Raw genomic sequence first — 21,932 nt, 5'->3', positions numbered from 1 at the left:
CATTTCCTGGTCTCCAGTTCGTACTGTATGTATGTGTCCATGTGTGCATTTTTGTATGTATTGTGTTTTCCTTTGTGCATAGACTTTGTGTGTCTTTGTGCACTTGTGTGTACAGTACACATGTGTATTCTGTGATGTTGTGATAGGTAATATTGTATCAAGGAAACTACTCTCAGTTTCATTGGTTATCGATGTGGACGATGGAGGCGCTGGTATTTCGGTGTGTAACCGTTGGAGTCCTACTATTGAGGCCTCCAAATACTGGCCGTTTTCATCTGTCGGTTTGATCATCCATTATTTCAAGTTCACAGTCGGTAAAATTGGCTTCTTCTTCTTCAACTGCTTTTTAAATGCTTCTGCCATTTCTTCTCAAAACAAACTAAATGCTGGCCCTTTATATGCAAACCAGGCAATTGGAGGTGTGTTTGTAGCCGTTTATAGTAAATTGTGGGGATTGTCAGAAGGCTGATGCACGTGCACACAATTTCAGAATGATTGAGATATATGAGAAAAAAAAGCCAGGGGACAGACATACGTGAGGTGTTGTACATCTTATGAAAAGACTGCGTATGCATGCTTCCTGTTCTGTGTGTCCACACATTTCTACACCGAGATAAATAATAAAATAAAATAAAATAAAAGTAAATCTACGCAGAGTTTCATACAGTTGGCCCCGTGTTGATTCTATCATGGCAGAGATTGCTTCATAATCGTTGGGTTTCAGTGTGCTTCTCCATGCATCTCCCATATGCTTCAATAGAGCTGGTACCAAAGTCTGGCACCAAGCAGAGCATTAGAAAGTTGGAAGTATGATGTAATGACCCTTCCTTGTTTTGTAGTTTCCTTGTACTGTACCAGGCAATGGTATAAGGGAAACAAGCTGCATTTGTTCTGTAGTCAGTAGGTTTTCTGCAATTACTAGATGGGCCTCAGTGACAGATCTACCTGGGGAACTTTTAAACTGTCACTTTATTGCTAGAATAGGAGGAACAGAAAGCCCCAACAATGTAAAGTCTGATTATCGAGACTGCACACATTTTCCGTCGTGCCGAAGTGAAATGGCTGTCTATATATCTGACAGCCAAATATGAACATGAAAAGCCTTTCTGCAGGTATACATCCAAGTTGATCAGTAGGATGTCTTGCAGCCAAATGTCATTGCAACCTTTAAAATGTCACTTTACTATAAAAACATTGAAAGAAAGTGGGACTGCCGTGCCATACTAACATTGTGAATGAATCTCTTTGCCTCTGCAGACAACGTGCTGAGCAATGCAGAGGTGAGATATATAACCCATTATTGAAAGCTGAATCCTACCAATACTTTGACAGTTCAGGCACAATCTTTGCCACTTTCTGACATATAATATATCTCTACATCGAGGGGTGTGCATTGCATGTCTTTAGTTTTATGGAGTGCTACTTTCCATCAGCCAAAAATCCATTAGTGCAGGTGTGTGCCGCTTTCTAATTGATGCAGTTTCCCATACCATCACCATTAGTGCATATTAAAATTCTGCAACTGATGCCAACTTTAGCCTTGTGTGAAATGACTCGCTGAGGGCTTTGAGACTATAGAAATTCCTACACAAAGATAAATGTGACAGCGGCTGTTATATCTCTGCCACATTTAAGTGGTGTGTGTTTTTGTGCAGCACCTGCTCATGTGCCAGGCTTCCATGAATTTACTCATCTTGACTATGCTAGTTTGATAGTCTTCGAAGGATGAATCTGATGTGCTCTGGTGAGCCTCCTCTGCTACCCTCTTTTCAAATTGCTCTGTGCTTGTTTGCAATTTCGTGATGGAAACAGAGATTAGCTGCATGGATTTTAGACCCACCGCACCCATCACATTATCATTGTTTGTATCACTCGTGCAGTATCCCAACACAGTCACAGAGGGAAGGCAAACTTTATGTAGCATATTTTATGTCAACTTAAAGGGCTTTTACAACCATTAGCATAACTTGAATATGGGATATACAAACACCAGTGTGCCATCTGCATGGCCAATGCACATGGCATTATAACAAGACTGACAGGGTTTATGGGTATAACAGGTCAAATGTTTGTACTGAGGCATGTATGTGTGCAGTCCGCTAGTGAGAATATCTCACCTAATTATCAATAAACATAGCAGAGAGCAGGTTAAATAAATTTTATTTTGCTTTATACTTCATTAGTTTCCATATCTCTATGATTATATCCCATGCTCACCTCAATGCCTCTCTGTATGTTTATGTTTGGACCCTTAAAATGTTTCAGTGCCAGACCCAGATGAGGAATTCATTCAATCACCCTGGGAGCTGGGCTCATTAAAACATTTCTTCACTTATCACATGGGATCCAGCAAACAAATGGTCTGCAAGAGTCACAGGCTATGATTTAGGGGAGGACATGAGTCAGTCACTGCACTGAACTGACAGATTTCTCTGTTGGACTTTTACACAGTCCAGCGCCATTTCCTATCTGATTCCATAACACTTGACTTTAAAGAATTTTCTATTTTGCACTATTTTGACAATATTGCTCCTCCTCAAATGCATAGCTTATATTACTGATGATGAATGCACTCACTTTTCAGTCGCCAACACCATAGAGTAGCCATACAGACTGTGGACATCATAGTGGTTCCCCCAGGACTGCCGTGCATCCATACACAGCGTCTTACTGTACATCAACTTGTCCAGAATGTCTGGCGGGAGAGAAAAGATGAAGGAGGTAAAGAGACTGGGTGGGTAACATGGAATTCATACAAAATATAGGATGCAGCAAGGGGGGGGCGAAAGGAAGAGGGGGACAGAAAGAACAAAAGACATTGATATATACTGCAATAGGAAGTGGGAACAATGAGGAAATGACAGAGAGAGCAATGGAGGAGGAGGATGACTAAGGAGAGGTTGCAATAAAAAGGTGCCATCAGGGGAGCATGCCTTTTCCAGTTATGATCATCCTGTCTGGGACACAGTTGGAATAAAAGACATGGCAGGAGAGTCATTTTCAAAATTCCTCACCGGGGACCCACTATTCTAGATGAGTTTTTCCTCTGGACCTGAACTTACTTTATGAGCTATTGTGGCAAATTTATCAACTTGTGCACAGCATTTGGGCTACAAGCTGCAAGCCCATGACATCCTGTATTTCTTTGTAGTACGGCAACCTCAGAGTACTCTGTTCTCATAAACTGTGGATTTCTGTTTTGTAGGCAAGGGCCAACCAACAACGCTGCCGTGGCAGTGTTTTTGAGACTCCACCATGTTTCTTAAGGGACACAGATATTGTGGATATTAAAACTGCACAAGAACAGAAAGTATTCACGATGAGTTTGACTGAGAAAAAAATATGTCTTACTTGGAACGTAGGGAGGGTTGTTGAGTGAGTTATTAGTACATCCATTTACTGAGCCTTGCTTGAAATTAGACACCTCATTCATGTCCTGCAAGTACGGCAGAGAACATTGTTAGATAAAGCACTGTCATATGTTTAAACTAATCATTTAAAGTGAAAATTCCAATTATTACAACATGCCAGTGTTATTAATCCAGGATCATCCCACTGAAGTGATGATAGATTTATTCACATCTAACGTTTTTTTTCCCTGATAGATATCCATAAAGTGAACTGCATTGAAGGTGTTTGAAGTGAAATGTGGACCTGTGTGTTCTGCAGCAAACAGCTCGAGTAACGAGTGAGCCGAATACAAATTTAGAGCCGAGGAATCATGAACAGTATGATATATGTGTAATCTCATCTTTTTCTTCAGCCTGTGTTTGGTGGTCTTCCTTGGCTTCAGTGTTCGAACCACAGTGACTTAATTGCCACGCAAAATTACAAAAAATTTAAGCTCACTGGCCCTGTGCACTTGTAATTGGCTGCAGAATAATGACACTTTCAGAATTTTCAGGAAGCATCAGCTGATGAGTGAATGAACAAGTTCATCATGTGTGTTGAAAATTGACTTACAATCCAGAGGGCATCGTGGTTAATCTCCTTGTAGAAGAGCTCGTACTCATCAGCCCACCACTCGATGCATGCTTCCTTGGTGTAGTCTGGGAATACAGTCTCTCCTGGCCACACCTGAGAGTGAGAGAACGTGAGTTGATATGTGTTTACAAGCACTTTTTGGGATAAAACTCGGAGAGCATTCATTCGCCATGAGCTACCCTGCTGGCAGAATCCGCATCATGCCATGTTATACTTTTTTGACAGGACTTCTATTGTGTTAATCCTTGTTTTATTTCAGTTTCAAAGCATCGGGGACATGTCTTTAACTCCTGCACAATAACACGTGCAAACAACATGATGGGGCATGATCAGCTGAGATGGTGTAGACGTAGTGAGCTCCACATAGGCCAAAAAAGCGAGGCCTATAGAAATGTCAGAGGAACAGCTTAGAGATGTGGAAATGACAAAAGAGAACAAGAGAAAAGAAGTGTGTGTGTGGGGGGGGTGATGAGGGAGAGAGAGAGAGATGGCAAAGGAGAGAAGGATAGAGAGGCAGACAAGTTGAGGAAGGGAACAGAGGAGAGGAGAAATCGATAATGCAATAGAAATCTCTAGACGTGACTGTGTTAGAAGTCGTCCTTAATGACATGTATTGAGAAAAATGATTAATCCACAGAGAAAAGAGGGGATTTTGTGTGTGTGTGTGTGTGTGTGTGTGTGTGTGTGTGTGTGTGTGTGTGTGTGCATTTCTGTGTGTGAATCCTTCTGTAGAGCACAGTAGATATTAAATCTCAATGTTACTCTGCGCTCGCTATCTTTTACTTTTTTACTTCCACTGCCAATAACTTTACAACCCAGTTTGCAGCAAAGACATGAATCATTCTTATGTCCGCTCACGTGCCCTCACACACACACACACACACACACACACGTATATGGATTTATAGGCAGATGTTTTTGGCAGGTGGTCAGAACTCCAAGGTCAGAGCTTATTGATAGTCCGCCGCAGTCGCCATCTTTCCTTTTAGTCATTTCTTCCAACCTTTAACTCTAGATTTTGTCTTTCTGACGTCTCCAGCTGCTTGCTAATACCGCCGCCCCAGTACACACTCTCAGCAAATCTGCTGGCATTTGTAGCCGTACATCTCACTCTATCTTTATGTCTATTTGTCTGTTTTTATGCTCTCCGGTTTGTCAGCTATCTGTCATTACCCGTCTATCTTTTCTTCCACCCGTCTCTCTTTGTCACTCGCTTGCCTCTGCTCCAAAGTGTCTTTCTACCTTCCTTCTTGTCTGTCCTTTTTTTGTGTTTACCTGATAATCTGTCTTTTTGTCTCTTGTCTCTCACTGTGGCTGACTTTCTGTGTACATCCCTGTCACTCTACTGCTCAGAAAGACAACCAGTCTGTCTCCCTGTACATTACTCTCTAATCTATTATTTGTGACTGTCTGTCTGCCTGCACCTGCCTTTTTCTCTGCCCATGTTTCTGTCTGTCATCCTTTAAACCCACATAGACTCCTTTCTCTCCCCGCTGCTTTGTTTACTCCCATCCTTTTCTCTTTTTTTTTGCCTATGCGCTCTGAACAGCAATGTTCATCTGTTTGACTGAGGTCATGCTATGATTTTACCCGCGCACTGAAACATATGGGCCACCAGGAAAAGCTTTTATCCTTATCTTTGTGAGCAATTAGCTGTTTTAAAAGCAAAATAAATACCAGCCTGTCGCTGTATCTCCTTTATCACTTCAACAGCTACTGCAAAGGTCGTTTTGCACGGACCCCACTGTTTTCATAACCAGGACGCACACATTCATATGGAAATAAACTGGAATCAATTATAATCACACACATGCGTGCAAAGACATGAAGCACAAACAACCAAGAATAGCCTCTCATTTAGAGAAATGGATACACATAGTCTGTTTCTCTCTCTCTCTTTTTCTCTTTCTCTGTCTCTTCCACATAAACACACACACATGCACACCTAATCTGTGATGCGGTGATGCAGAACATTTTAAGATTAAACACTAATGTGGAATCAATGCATATGTTTGACCTGTTATAAACAGCATGAAAAAGCGATTAGCCGAGGGACTGGGCCTAATCGTGTGCGTAATCAAAAGCAACACTATAAAAGCATGGGAGCAACAGACTTTTACCCCCCACCTTCAGCCCTCTCTGCAGGGGAGAGCTTTTTAAACACATGCTCTGTGGGTAAAAGGATCAAAAAATGACGCACTGAAGGCTTGAACTTCCATTAGGGAATATTATGGTTTGATGGAGACTGTGGAAAGCAATTCACACATACACATGCATACTCACACCAGATGCATATATTTCTGCTTATGTTGCATGAGATATTGTGTAATGCAGAGGCTCAAACACCTTCAGGTGGATTGCAGGGGGTCATAGAATTGTCAGGGTCCTAAATACATTCAAGAGCTATCTGAACATTACAATGTTGCTCAGTTCATCAGTTCATGCTGATTCTTTGATGGCTTATCCATATTCCCAGTGGTGTTGCTAGGGTCTCTTGGGGCTCCAAGCAAGAAATCCCTGGGGCCCCCACTCCACCTGTGCACGCCACAAAAATTTAGTTTTTGCACAATTTCTGGGACCCCCCTAGTGGCCGGCGGCTCCAAGCAACTGCCTGGCTTGCCTGTCCGCAAGCCCCGTTCCTGCATGCTCCAAACTTCCTCGATTCATCTGGAGTAACTACTTGACACAACCTGGACTTTGAACATTGTACAATACATGTGCTTAGGACCAAACATGTGACATAAAGCACTTCCTCTAGAGCATCTGCATAGTACTTCCACTACCATTTTTATACAAGGACAGTAATAATAAATTTTCCTCTGGCCTTAATCACCCTAACCTTCATCATATCTTAGATTAACCAGCTGCCACAAATGTTGTAGGGAGTACTGCCTGGGTTACTGACGGCACGTGTTTTGTTGAGCACGTTATTCTAAGTAAAATCCAAATGCTGTAGAGTATAAAATTGCCAACAGCCTGGCAGTTTCTGGTGCGCCTGTCAATGACCATGCCATCTCTTGGTTGTTTAAGTCATATCTCTTGCCAATGGTAGCACTAAGAGGAACAGCAAGTGAACCTCTTAAACTTGTGTATAGCTTTTACTTCTGTTGTTATACCTTTGCTTTCCACCATATCAACACATAACAATATATAATGACTAGCACTTCTTATTACAGACGTCAGACATCTTCAAAACGTGATGACCTGACTATCACTGTGATAAGCCATTTACACAGGATGCAGACATACACTGGACGGAGGCTTGGTGTCAAAGAGGCATTACTGTCGAGAGGAGGGAAATGCTTGCTTGAATGATACCTAATTATGGGGCCAAAAGCCACTCACCTCTCCTAACAGAGCAGTTTTCCCATCTGCTAAAGTTACCCAGGCGTCCTTCGCAGTCCCATGGTCATAGGGTTCATATGATGTATTCCCCTGAACTGTAGCTATTGCAGGATCCTGTGGAGAAAGGAATATACTCATTAGATTGTGAAAGAAGTGTTGGTCCATGTACTACAAACTACATACATAGCATGATTGTTTATATAATACAAGTTTTGAAATTGCTGCATTTGAAATTTTCACAGTTTGGTTGGTGTAGCTGCTTCAAGAAAAAGAATACTACCACAGAATAAAAGAGGATCCAAAAATGCAAGGTAAATTGTTGTTTTTGGTCTCACAGGGATGTTTAATGGTTAGACTTTCTGTTAATGTGTCAAATGCCCACATCGCTTCATTCACAATAAAGTACAATCTTACCAGGATGAGGATGTATTTCTGTCCCCCCTCATGAAGGTAGGTGGCAAAGTTAGGCAGGTCCTTGAAATTGACTTTGTCATAAGTGAAATCTCTCTTCATGTGCATGTAGTCAATGTCAGTATACTGAACATCCTGTATGGGAAGAGGAAAAATGCTTACTGTATGAGCACTTTATTTACATGCAATACCTGCAATGCAAAAAAACCAAAAAAAAAAAAAAAAAAAAAAAAAAATCCTTCAAATCAAATCTTTTTTTTTGTTTCCTTGTTTCGCTTTGAGGTAATCTTTTGGATGACATCGTATGTTATATGAATAACTTGATGAGTTCACTTCAAATAGATTAGATCTAGACTAGATCTAGATGTTATTCGATGTTCTAAGCTCAATTAGAAAGGCTAAGACGCTGGCTTGGCTTGACAATCATACAGTGTTTGCATCTAACAATGAATGCAATACATTGAAAATGACTGAACTCATACTTCCTCTGTGCACAGCTACTCAATATTCAGTAACTTCATCATTTGCACTGTGAGCAAACACACACACACACACACACACACACACACACACACACACACACACCAAAAAAACAACTAACTTGTTGACCCGCCTTTGCTGGACTTTTGGAGACCCCTGATGCGAGAACAAACAACTTGCCTAATGTGCTGCTAAATCTTGGAAGGACAATGGGAATGTTAACACATTCTTTGTTTTTTCTTTTTTTTTTTTTGTCAGGGTGTGACTTTCTGCTCGTTCGCTGTCTGTCTGTTGTCTGCCAAAATCTACTTCATATCGATAGAGCAGATGGTTTGGAAGGCTCTGCCAGATCCTTGCTCTAATGGTAATCAGCTCCAGACATATTAGGGAGAATGTGATAATGCCCTCTGTGGTCTATCTAATGGTTATCAAATATGTCCCTGAGTACAGCAGGAGAGGAAGCAGCTGCATCCTAATTCTTTGAATAGGAAAGAGAGATTGGAGATTATCAGAGTGAAATATTGAGATGGGTTAGAAATTTATTTGTTTGATCTTTAAATAAGACAAATTCAAACCACATCCTTGATTGGTGCAGCCATTGCTGAGCTGTAATTCATCTGAAGTGTTTTATGGGGGACATGTAAAGATTAGGATTCGGAGTTTACCTTCATAATTAAGGAACAGAAAGTACGTCAAACATCAGTGCTCTGTGTGAAAGGGATTTCTTATGGTTACTAGTCGCGGGCCCAGACCAAGATAAGCAGCGAGGCTCATTCCCCAGAAAATGTCAACCAGAACTGGTATTTATCAAGTGTCTCAGAAGGGAAGAGGTGCTGGAGTAGTTTTAACATTCACGTCAGGATGAATGAGATAATGCAAGGAACTCGGTCGATTGATCTTTGATCAGCGTTAACATTCAGTGATGCTTGAAAAATAGTTGTCCTGGGATTGAACCTATAGAGCCCAGCAGACTCTCTATTATTTGACAGAAAGCTGGATTACCCCGTCCAAGCTAAAGGCCATCACTATCACTCTGACTGTCCGTCCAGCTCCTGCTTCAACCCTCACACCACGTCTTGCGCACACACACGCATCCACTACACAGAGAGTATAGTGGTTAAGGCTTTTGCTCTGGAGCCAAACAGCAGTACATGAGTGGTTCAGATTTAACAAGGGGTGCACAAGGTGGAGTATGGATTTCTTCCACCTCCCCCCAAAAAAGCTATACAGTAGTAGCAGCACATATTATGCATCGTCACGACATTGTTTCAGACAACTGATATTTGAAATAAATATTTTGTCATAAGAGGAGAATCCTGCAACCTCCTTAAAATTTGACATCTGATGTCAAATTCAAACACCTGCTTTTGTTTTATCCCCAGTTTGTATTTCTTGTTTAAAGAAACCAAAGGCTGAGATACAAAAAGCAGGCCAATACCAAGAAAACTACGCTGCATGCTTTCATTTCCCAGACTGTAGTCGATTGATAGTGATCTCAAGCCTCTGATACTTGGGCTGGATTTTGTGGCTGCTAGTCCTGTTTGTCACAGCGTCAGAGCCGTATGAATGGAGCAGAGAACGTGCAGCCCCACCTTACACCTCGTCTGATATGAGTTTATTGTCATTTTTTATTGTGATAATAACCCCGTGCACACAAAATGTGACCATGATTTTGGTACTTGAGCTTTACAACATAGAGCCTGATATATTGAGTGTGGAGGTGCCAAACATGTGAGGACATTTATGCACCTGAGATCCACGATATATCATGGATGGTGATGTATTTGTGAAATCTGCGAAAACAGTCATTTCACATTTTTGTCACAAGAATATGAATAAAAATTCACAGACTGCAGTAATCCTGAATCTTACATAGGGGAGGTCCACAGCACGGTTCCTCTCCACCGTTTCCTTGACCACATCCAGGCTGCCATAGTCCCACCGAGAAAGCTGGAAACCCAGGGACCAGTAGGGAGGGATGACGGGCATGCCAACGAGCTGGACAACACAATCGGACATACTGTTAATGCAATTACTCTGCAGGCAATTCACGAACCACTTTTGCACCACAGACTTGCCCAGAAAACCTTCCCCGTATGCTGTTATATACAGCATTTGTGCCTCACCAGTTGGAACTCATGCACCACTTGTTCTGGTGTGTCTCCAAAGAGAATGTAGAAGTCAAGGACTCCTCCAATTGTCCTGAAGGTCACAGCAGGAGCGGGCTGCAAAACCACCTCTGAAAAAGAGACACCAGCGATGAAAACACTGCAAACTTAAAACACCATTCTGTACTACAGGTCATAACCCTAAAATGCCCCCTGAAACAACTATGAACCAGCAATACCTCTATTTTTATTCCCTCCTCCTTTTTCATCATTGTGAGGAGTTTTGATTCACACTTAAACAAACATCCGTGTATCAGTAAAGCTTATGCATGAGAGGTGGAAAAAAGCTTTTACATAAGGAGACTATAGACATGATGAGCAAGAGGAACATGTCAGCGTGCACTCCCACTCCTTTCAGTCATCTCCTTTATGGAATAAAAAGAGCATGCAGTATTCTCTTTGATTTGTCAGTATCATTTTTTGATTGAGGCAACAGTGCATTATATGCATTTGTGTTAGGAGAATGAGGCAAACTTGATGGTTCATGTGCCCTTGAACCATCTTGATATTTTTTTTTTTTTTTTGTTCTGAATGCATATGTACACATATGTGTACTGTACATGTATTCATGCGTTTCTACGTGCCAGCATTTGTCTTTGCACGTGTGTATGTTTTCTTTATCTTTACCCATAGCATTGCTGTTCATGAGAAAGACTCCGAATGACTTTCCACTCCCGTCTTCCAGACAGAGGAAAAAGGGGTAGTGTCCATAGAGGTTATGGTCGCCCTGCAGGGAGAGAAGACACAGAGAGACAGAGGGATGAAAGGACATAAAGGGAAGAGGTGTGAGGAAGCAGGAGGGATGTGGGAGACTTATTGGAGCTGAGGGGGTGACTTCAACATTTAATCAGCTTACAAGGTATTCAATTATAAGCCCTTTGGGAAGAGAATACACATGTTGGGAACACATGTAAACATGCCACTTAAACACATGTGCACGCACACACACACACACACACACACACACCCTAGGTAGACATGTCAAGTGTAAGCCTTTGAGGCTTACGATACGATATGTTTGGTACCACAGTAACCAAAAAAAAAAACAAAAAAACAAAAAACAAAATACATTACATATAGAGACTGACATATGGAATGGAAGCAAATATACTGTGTTTGAATAGACTCAAGTATGTCTTAAACCACGCGCACAGTCAAATGTCACTGCCATGATGTGTTGCTGGTTTAAGATCTTATACCACTGTGTGTGTGTGTGTGTGTGTGTGCTGTGTGTAAATGTGTGTGTGTGTGTGTGTGTGTGAGAACATGTATTACTCACGTTGTGGATAATATGCTGCATATGGACATAATTCCCTCTTCAACGTAAGTCTGCTGATTTTGTCAAAAAAAAGGGGGGGGGGGGGGGGGGGGGGGGCTCTATGTCTATGATAAGTTTTCCGTAAACTAAAATTCTTCTCAGCATTTCAACATGCTTTGTTGTGAAGGTGTACCACTGGCGTTTTAGAGCGTTTCACACCTAAACTTTCATTTTCCTCAGAAACTAATGTGTTTTTCTGGTCTACAGGCTGATTTCTCCTCTGATAAACGGCATGGCATTTAAAGTTCAACCAAATCCAGCAAAGGGTTCACAGGCTCCCTATTAACTAACCATAAATGCCTACTGTAAATCATCATGGAACTGTATGATCTGTCCATTAAATGCTTCTGAAATTATGAAAGGACTTGATGCGCAAAAAAAAAAAAAACAGGATTCAACTCCCATTTGTTTTTAGTCATGTCTATTTTTCCAGGCAATCAATCAATGAAACTAGTATAATAATAGGCTTATTGATATTTATAGGTGAATAATGTTAGTGTATTGTTGCTCATTTTCTGTTTTAGATGTAGGGTTAGGGTTAGGGTTAGGGTTAGGGTAGGGGTCATTCATGTTAGGACAGCTGAAGCCTGACTATTAAGAGTCATGTGCACAATCATGCTCATGCAGTTGCAGGACATGTACGCAGACATACGTAAACGCACACGCCCTCATTTCAGGAGTTACAGGTGTGCATGTGTATGTATGTGTGTCTTGTCCTTCATGACTTTTTCCAGTCCCATGCTGCATCTGTTTGTGTGTGTGTGTGTGTGTGTGTGTGTGTGTGTGTGTGTGTGTGTGTGTTTGTTTGTGCACCTCACCCCGTTAGGGAAGCCATCTCTGGCGAAGATGGGCCAGGTTTTCCAGTTTGTGTCATGGCGATAGTGTTTATGCACATGCTCTCCCAGGCCATAAATATTATGGGATGGAAGCTTAGCAGACAGCTGTAGGAACTGGTTTTCAAACACCAGTGGACCAATTGTGGTGTCAAACCTGAATGTGGAGAAAAAAAAAAAAAAAATAGACCAAAAAAAACAAAACAATGGGTCACCACTGGAATGTGAGAAGACAGACTGATGTGGGAAAAAAAGAGAGTGCAGGTGAGAGAGAAAATGTGGGAGAAGAAGTAACAAAGAAAGTGTGAGTGAGATGCAGCGAGAGGAGGGAGTGGGAGCGAGACAAGGACGAGTGGAGGAGTTGAGTTTTGGAAAGAAAAAAAAAAAAAGGGAGAAGACAGACCATCCCATCAAGCTCTAATAAGCCTTTTGGGTAGCATTTCAAAAGAAGACATATGCTGGTAGTTGAAATACTAAGCCTGCTATAGCTGTACACACCTGCAAAAACAAAGCTACAGTATAGAGACAACATGTGCAAGTAAATGCAGTATATATGCATTGATACTGAATAGCTTTTGTTATGAAAAGAGAACACCCACAGGCCAAAGAGCAGAGTGATTATTCTCCATGTGCACGCAATCACTGGCTCTCCTTATCTATCAATTAAACTTTGGATATCTGGGGAAATGATACCTCCATGAACATTTGATGATGACCTGGTGCAATTTTTATGGTAGGCAAAGTCAGTAGATAAAGCTTGTTATCACTGTATGCACTTTTTAGTGCTCATATACTGCTCATATTAAATGATTATAAAAACATTCATCAGTGAATGCAATATTGCTTTTAACAATAACCTTTGCAAACCCAAAGTCTGACCTATTACATAAATACACCATACACACGTTACATTAAGTGTCCTCATAAAGACATTTAAGAGATCATAAGTTCCAGCACTTTGATTGGTAATTCGCTGCTAATCTTCAAAGCAATCTCACTGGTTCTGGTTGAAGGTCAGGTGAGTGTTGAGAAAGACAACAATGCTACTCTGTGTACCAGTAAGTGTGGTCAGTTGGTGGCAGAGGTTGTTGTGTTATCTCAGAATATTTCACAATGCTAAAGTGTTTCAGTGTGAAATCTCAAGATGGTGTAGATATTTGTCTCTACAGTAAAGGCGACCCCTGAACTCATAGAATTAGAATGTGTTGAAAGAAAGTAAGTATTGTCGCTGCTAAATGTTTGGTCATGTCTGGACATCTCAGACATTTTCAAAGAGAAGCTTTGACTTGGCCTTCCCATGAAAGGAACATATGAGTCATCTAGATTAAAGATAAACATTTGCCTTGCAGGAAAGTTTGTCATGCGCAACAAATGGCAGTCAGCTCTGATTCACAACAACAGACCACAGTGATGTGCAAAAGGCCACTTGTGTAAAGCTGTGGAATGTACATAAATAATAATGATTATTTTTTTTTTATATATATATAACACTTGCATACAAAGTGCTTTACATACAACCCTGATTCCAAAAAGCTGGGACTCAATGTAAAACGTACATAAATAGAGATTTGATTTATGAAGTGTTCCCGAGGCCATGAAGAAATATCATTTACTACAAGGGCTCGGGAGTCCAAGCAAGTATTGTTGGAGTATTCCACAACTTAGTCTTTTGTTGCCCCTGATCCCTGCCCCCGATTCACATAAACGCCTGTTTATAAATGTTTGTTTTTTGAAAGGATTTAAAAGATGAAGCTGATTTTGCTAGCCCCAGGCAGAGTCTTCTAAAGTACATGCGTCCTAATGGAAACAGCACAGTCACACAGTCTTGAGCCTGGATTGAAGGGGCTATCCTGAGGATCTAAGGCTACGTTCCGGCTCATTAAGGGTTAAAAGGTCTGCAGTATAGCCAGTGGCTAGACCTTTCTGTACTTTAAGCGTAATTAATACATTCTTAATATTAATCATTAATTACTGGTTGCCATTGCAGATGTAATGCTGTCTCTAGTGCCAGTGCCAGTTAAACGTCTAGCTGCAGCATTTCGAACAAGCTGGAGACATGAGGTTAATTTTTGACTGAGGCAGGCTCCAGTAGTCCCGACAAGATGAAATAACAGCTTGATTTACCTTCTTATAATCAGCGCGAGATAAAAGTTAGGAGTTTTGCATCCATGCGAACAATATTTGTCACAAGGTACCATATTCTATATAGCATCGCTGATAATAATGGTTTAATGCCTTTTGGTGTTTAGACGGAAGTGTGTGAGCTGTGTGTATGCAGCTCTGAGAGGTAATTGATCACTGAGATGTCACCAAGGGCTCGCCAAGTGGCCTGGATTGACAAGAACATAATTACATGTTGCTGCGGGAAACGAACATAAAATGGTAGGTGTTTTATGTCATCATATAGAATGAATAGATGGTAATGAGATTATGTAGCACACAGATCACCAGAGTGGATTTCTGACATAATTGCATCAAATTAGCTACAAAGAATCAATGTTAATCTATTGACAACTGTCAATTCTATAGGGTGACTGTGAGAAGACTGTAAGAAAGAAGTGAGATGAGGCTTACAAGTATACTGATACCTATATGTATAGGTATAGGCTTGTAGGTATAAAGGCGTCTTTCATCCTGAATGCACATAATGCTACTTTGTTGAATACGCATGGTGTGCATCTGCTGTGCACTGTACTTCGTTTACTGTCGACATGGCAGTACAACGTGTTACTGTAGTTCTTATAAACAGTCCCCTTCCAGTCCAACACAAACAACTACACAATGAACATACACATAGTGAGTACTCACAGGGTTCTGTTGCTGCCCTGCCTGCGCACAACAAGGCCAAAGGGCTCCTGCTTAATCTCCATTCTTGAGAGTATCCGGTCATGGTTGGGGCTGGGGTTACTTTGGAGGTTTTTGACATGTTCTTGGGGGACCTCAAACCTCTTGGCGGGGACATCAGAGATCTGAGGAGAGGAAACAACCATGCAGACTGACTGAGTGAGGCCTCATATCTCACAGTCGTGTGTTGTGTGTATCGCTATTTTTATCCCCTTTTGTTGCGTACAGCATTGGTGTTAAACATGCTTTAATTAAATACTGCTTTTGAGATGAATTTGACTGGACTAGATTTATTTCACTCTCACTGAATTTTGTGTGCAAGCAAGAAAATGTGTTGAACAGAGAGACAAGGTTGTGCACCTTAAAGTGCAGTCGATTCTCTGACTGCATTTCCGCGAGAAATGACAGCTCCTGTATATCCTCCCCAAATAAAGAAGGAGAATCCACTCTCCTCAGACGAGCTGTGATTTCTGCAGAATTAAACACATGACAATAGAAAGGTGAAGTTATAATACTGAAAAACTATTTTTTTCAAGGAACATATGAAGTTTAACTAGTTAACCCCAAAGTAAGGATGGAATGCCACAAAAATAGTACTATTACACTACGAAAACTGTACTGTGGCTATGGTTTTAGTCAAAACACAAAACAATTCAGCAAAGATGGTGATTATGTTCTGTCTGCTCTTTCTTCTACACAGTCCAGTTGCTCCACTTAAACTGTACAAAAAAGTGTTTCAAGTCATTAAATCATAACACGAAGAATATCTCTATCCTTCAGTGATGAATAAATGAACTGCAACAATACAAACAAACTGCAAGAGTCCTCAGTTTGAGTACTCCACATGAAATGCATCAGGTGAAGTAGGATAGGAATCTGTTCACACACAGATGTATTCCCAGGTTGTTCATTTACCAGTGTGATCAAAGGGTGCAATATGCTTACAGAGCACACAGAGTCCTCAGTTGCCTCTGAGGTACATGTGGGTAATTTGCATAGCAGCCTTGAGCGATGCCATGGCCGAATGCATGTAAAAATATTTGAAGACTGTTAAACTTATAAAAGAGGGAGTGCTTACATTTGTATGTGTAGGTTAAAGTTGCTGCTGAATAACAAGATAAATTATTGTTTTTCTCAGTGTAAGTGAATTTGCCATTTTTCAATTTAATCACCTTTGTCACACAAAAGAAGCCCACAAATACATTTTTTATGTTATTTGAACAATGTAACTGAAAATGTTGTAGTTCAGACTTCAAATGTCCAATGTTTCTTCTTTGTGAATAACTGAGTTCACATAAGGCAGTGAAATCAAGCAGAAAATGGAAAAACCTGCATGCTGCAAAGTCAATCATGTTTTCTGATATGCCATCCATGTCATATTTCACAGAAAACCATGCCTCAGGCAAAATAAGTGGAAAAAAAAACCATCTGAGGAAAACAGATAGACAGATGGAAGGAACGTGGTGCAGTTAGAATTAGAAAATGAGTTAAATAGAAAGCCAAATATTTTGATCAGTCACTGAGCGCAGAGAGAGTTGGAGAGAGGGGGGAAAAGGGATTTACCATAAGTTCTCTCTTTCACTGATTCCACTGTGTACCCGCGGTTAGTTGTGAAGAAACACCAGGGAACATTTGTCGTATGCACTGGGTCCCAGCAACATCCACGCTCCTCACATCGTTGCTGTTCAAATAAGAGGGTTGATGCTGTTATCATCGCCATCGTTTTGATAATCATTGCAACAAGGGTGGCAAAACTTTTTCAACTGTGACATTACTAAGACTAATAATGGAGCTGGATGAGTTATAAGAAAGAAAAAAAAAAGAAAGCAGTAGTTATAGAATCTTTTACTCCTTAATGCCCGTTTTGTTCAAGGCCTTGGAAGTGATATGACTCATACCTTTGAGGCTCCAGCATCAGGGGAACAGTCTATTCTTTCATTCTGAGGAATGACGGAACACTGAGGATTGGATACTTCTGGAGTTGGGCTGGAGTCTCCTTGTAAGAGATGACATGAAAAAACCTCAAAGCCAAATCCCAGTAATCTTAAAGATTCATGATAAATTAGTATGCAGCCCTGACGAACTGAGAAACCTGATAGAATTAGTCTTTCAGGAAAGCCCTCTAGTGGCCGTGGTCGTTAGGGCAGGAGCAAAGCCACAACCACGATAGCGAACGTCCGCTAACCTAATGTCAAACTTAATGTAAGAGGCTGCTATTCATTTCATTTCAAGGCACTGACAAATGATGTCATTCCATGGACTGCGGCGTCTAAAAAATATCTATGTGTAGTTTAAAGGGCAGGTACACACAATAGATTCTGTAGTTTGATTTGGATGACTTGTTAGAGCAGTTATCTTCGGATATTTCGACACATTCAAAGTGATGCAAAGTTGTGCCCCTGTTTTGTTATCTCTGATCTTACAACAATATTGTAACATCCATCAGTATGAAGGCTACAAAACATTAGCTGGTGTCGCTAGCATTTTTTTTTTTTTTTTTTTTTGAAAGAGTTCCACAGGCTACTGTGGGCTGCAGCCAACACCAAAAAGACAAAAACTTTATTGTGTGCTCTCTGAAGTACAATCACTGCGGTCGGCAGCTGTAATGACTGGCACGGTTCACAGTGTTTAAGTTGTGTGACAACTTGGAAATCTCAGCAACTGTAGTAAACTGTCCTTTTTATCTTGACTGACCTTTTACTATTTCTTAACACAGTGGCACACGTAACAGTTAAACACTAACATGTCACCCATTCTATGAGTTGTCTGTTGATGATTAATCACAATGTGTAGCAATATGTGTTGTTGCAGTCTTTTTAATGATTGATTGCTATAATCTCAAACCACGGACTGGGTTCCAGTAAAAACAAGTTTAGGTAGCCATGCTAGAAGGTATGATCAGTCCAAGTTTTCTGGAAAATGTGATCAATTGACTTTGAACTGACGGAAACAGGCAATAATTATTACAATTCTTACTCTAAACATAAGTGTTTCCAGGATATATTGGTGGCTAGCTAGCCTACATAAGATATCTCTGGAATTGCAAGAGGGCACATTTCTCCCCTTTTTGCAGAGGCTAGCTAGCCTAACAGTTTTACAAATACGTACATGGTGAAGGTTTCAGGCTCATGTTCTTTTAGGCGTGGTTAAGTTTATGCATGCATACATGTGTATGTTTAAGTGTTTCACCTACCTGTGAAATACAGAACTATGAATGCGATGGCCACTGCAGACATCAATGTAAACAGGACGATCAGGGTCACCTCCAACCCTGAGAACCGCTTTTTCCCCATCTAACACACACACACGTACACAGAGAGTGATTACAAAGGCCAACATCATTAACACCCAATAATGACACCAAGTTTACTAAAGGCAAGGTCTCGAAGGTCTCAAAAAACTTCCCTGCTTAATGAGGCCCATTGGCAGGACACACACACACACACACACACACACTAAGAAACACACACAAAACAACTAAAATATAGTAAATACAGATCTGACAAGCACATATTTTCCTTGCATTAACCTTGGATTCTGCGAAAGCTTTCTGAAGTTGGGAAACGGCGTGAAAAAAAAAAATCTAGCATGAAGAGAAAGAGAACAAAACTTTGAAAAAGAGAAACAAGGAGTTGACAAAACTGTCAGACAGGCTGGGTTTAGTCTTTGCAAAGGAAGCCATGACATCACTCAAGCAATTAGGCTTCACTCCAATGTACTCTTGGAGACAAAAACAAGGTGAATGTCTGTGTGTGTGTGTGTGTGTGTGTGTGTGTGTGTGTGTGTGTGGGTATGTGTCTATTTGGTTGAATGAGAGGCTTATAGCCATCCTGTTTAATGTGCTGTGAAGAACAGGCGAGGGCACAGAGAGAGACAGAGAGCCAAATGTGTGCATGCCCCCCTCACATCATACAGAAGCACTGAAAACCTCCTAAAAACATACAATGCAACACAGAGACAGACAGACAAACACACAAAAAAGACACACAAACATTCATACAGTACAAACCCTGTAGCCTCTTCCACCTCCCATTAAGCTAAGTGCCTAAAAATAGCTTTCACCCATAACGGCATTTCATTTTACCTCTCCCAACACAGACATGCTCTGATACGTGCAGATGCACACACACTTAAAAACAAACAGGGGCATTTTATGGCTGCACTGTTGAGGTCCCCATGAGTACAGGCAATTTAAGATAATATCTGATATTTCATTTGAACTTTTACTTAATAGCTTTAGACCACTGGGTACTTTGAGACATATCCTTAAAAGATAATGTCAGCCCAAGTAGAGGTTTGTCACCTGTAATTATATTCAACACTGGCATTAAAAATATCTGGATCGGTGTTGTGTACGTCTGAACAAAACGATCTGTCTGCACATCAGTATTCAAAGCCTTCCACAGACATCTGCTCATCAGGGCTGCTCTGCAATTTACAACGGATTATTTACTCTACTGGCAAAGAGCTACACATAACCAACATTATCATTAACAAACTTGATCACAGTCTGTCCACAGTCATGTGGAGAGGAGCAATGAGTTGAACAGTAATCTGTTTCATGCAGGTCTGTGTCTATAACAAGGAGGATTTTTGAATGTAATCAATTGTATTTATTCATTATCATACATTGATGTTGTAGTCATTAAAAATTGATCCCACTTGCATCACAGTAATAATCATCCAACATCAAATTGTAATTGCGTGCTTTATCATCAACTAATTCTATAGTCTGTATTGTTAAGAATGTTTAGCTACTGTAGAGTATGACAGCTGTAATATAAAATAAAATTAGTTTTTAAGTTGACCAGCTAGACAGCCTGCAGCTACAATCTTACCTCAGCTCAGTTCAGTGTTCAGGAGAAAATGCTTCTGAGTTCAGGTGAGATAGCACCTTATAATACACAGGATGTGTTGTGGTCACAGGGGATCACCACACCTTTTCTGCCTTGAGCGCATATGTTTAAGTGTGGGTGTGTGTGTCTTTTACAGTCTCAACATGCAGAACCCATAGCCATAAATGTCAGATAACCATCCACAGTCTGAGAAACAACTGCAGCCTAAAATCCCCATATCAGCTTGTAAATAACCCTATCACGTTTGAGTGTGTGTGTGTGTGTGTGTAGGCGCGTGCTTGTATGTGTATAATTCATCCAGAGATAACTGTGTATTTGTGTTGTTTTATGTAAGCTGTGACTCAGCACGAGTAATCTTTACCCAACTGTGACCACATCACCACTTCTCTCAGACAGTGACCCACGCGTACACACACTTGCCAGTATTTAGTTGAGTGGTTGCGGTAGAAACAAACAACTTTGAACTCTGATTGTAAAATATTGTATTGTAAAATATCCATCATTTTAATCCGTGCTGTTACATGTGGCCATCAGGCATGGTTAAATCACATGTTTGATGATATGCTGATGACTTGGAACTTTAGTGCTTCAGCATCTATTTCCTGTGTGAAATGCTCAGCCATCAGGATCTACTCAGCACCACCAGGCAGCAACAAGATCATTTGTTATCCCCCCCCACCCCCCCATATACAAGAATTACTATTACTTACTACAGTAAGTTGCTATTGAAAACCAACAGTCTGACAAACATGCCTACCTGAACAGTGACTGTCCAGTCTGCACTGTTATCCTCATATTTTAGGGAATATTGCATCTCACTTTTTTAAAGTTTTTCTAGCATTTCCAAACGGTATTATTGTTTGCACCACCATCACAAATACAACAAGATTCAGTTTTCAGTCCAGCAACTACCAACAACACAGGACACAGGCATTTGTTTGTAGATATCCAAGAAGAAACGATCAGTACCGCTTTGGAAATAAGGCTGTCATAATTTTATATGGAGTATTTCTTTGAACAAACAAGTAATCCAGCATGGGTTGGTGTCTGGGTGGCGTGGGGAGTAGAGGAAAATGTGTATTCCTTCATTTCGTCTATGATGGAGGCATGAAAGCAGATAGAAATTCTTAAGTATGTGTGTTCTTAACAAAGAAAGGCTGCATGTAAAACTAAAAGTCTGCTAAGGAACTCAGGACAAAGAACACAGATATATATTAAAAAAAAATCCCATCAGGCTTGGCAAATCTCACTTGAGTACAAGATTTGGTTTGAATCCAAATACTGGTTTCCCACTGGAGACCCAGCGGGACTCAGGAGAGCCTGCAAAGCTATGGTTTGAATTGTGTATAGTTTCTATGGCCAGACATTCTTCCATGCCAATACGCTCAGTAGTTTGGTGATGGCTCAAGTCCATGTCATCCCAATAAACAGAATGGAGAGGATCCACTGAATGAGCTATCCCCTATCTAGAGACACAATCATCTGCTCTTCCAACACAGAGCTTGATTGCCATGGACTATACGATCGAAGAAGCCAAGATGAGCTCTGGGTGAGTGCGTGCGAGTGGCTCCATGTAGGTGAAAAGGGGGAAAGAGTGGGGGAGTTGGGTTGTAGAAGCTCTTTCATAACCGTCTCCATAACTTGGCTGAGATACCACGTGTGCAGCGATGACATGTGTATGTGTGTGTGTGCA

At 40.9% G+C, this 21,932-nt stretch overlaps 1 protein-coding gene across 1 annotated transcript in view; it reads right to left on the bottom strand.

Moving 5' to 3' along the window:
* The window catches only part of si (sucrase-isomaltase), a 60,679-nt gene extending 42,003 nt beyond the window's left edge, over positions 1 to 18,676 (bottom strand). The window contains exons 1-14 of the mRNA XM_076735047.1: positions 18,573 to 18,676; positions 17,282 to 17,369; positions 16,947 to 17,064; positions 15,744 to 15,853; positions 15,348 to 15,508; positions 12,525 to 12,696; positions 11,016 to 11,115; positions 10,347 to 10,459; positions 10,093 to 10,218; positions 7,744 to 7,875; positions 7,330 to 7,443; positions 3,964 to 4,077; positions 3,352 to 3,436; positions 2,578 to 2,695 (exon numbers count right to left, since the gene is read on the bottom strand). Of these exons, the coding sequence (XP_076591162.1) occupies positions 2,578 to 2,695; positions 3,352 to 3,436; positions 3,964 to 4,077; positions 7,330 to 7,443; positions 7,744 to 7,875; positions 10,093 to 10,218; positions 10,347 to 10,459; positions 11,016 to 11,115; positions 12,525 to 12,696; positions 15,348 to 15,508; positions 15,744 to 15,853; positions 16,947 to 17,064; positions 17,282 to 17,369; positions 18,573 to 18,676 (1,655 nt within the window). The remainder of the gene's footprint in view (positions 1 to 2,577; positions 2,696 to 3,351; positions 3,437 to 3,963; positions 4,078 to 7,329; positions 7,444 to 7,743; positions 7,876 to 10,092; positions 10,219 to 10,346; positions 10,460 to 11,015; positions 11,116 to 12,524; positions 12,697 to 15,347; positions 15,509 to 15,743; positions 15,854 to 16,946; positions 17,065 to 17,281; positions 17,370 to 18,572) is intronic.
* Positions 18,677 to 21,932: the final 3,256 nt, after the last annotated feature.

This window comes from Chaetodon auriga, chromosome 7 (assembly GCF_051107435.1).
Source record: "Chaetodon auriga isolate fChaAug3 chromosome 7, fChaAug3.hap1, whole genome shotgun sequence".
In the NCBI taxonomy this organism is placed as follows: Eukaryota; Metazoa; Chordata; class Actinopteri; order Chaetodontiformes; family Chaetodontidae; genus Chaetodon; species Chaetodon auriga.
This window is presented reverse-complemented; position numbering and strand designations above follow the sequence as displayed.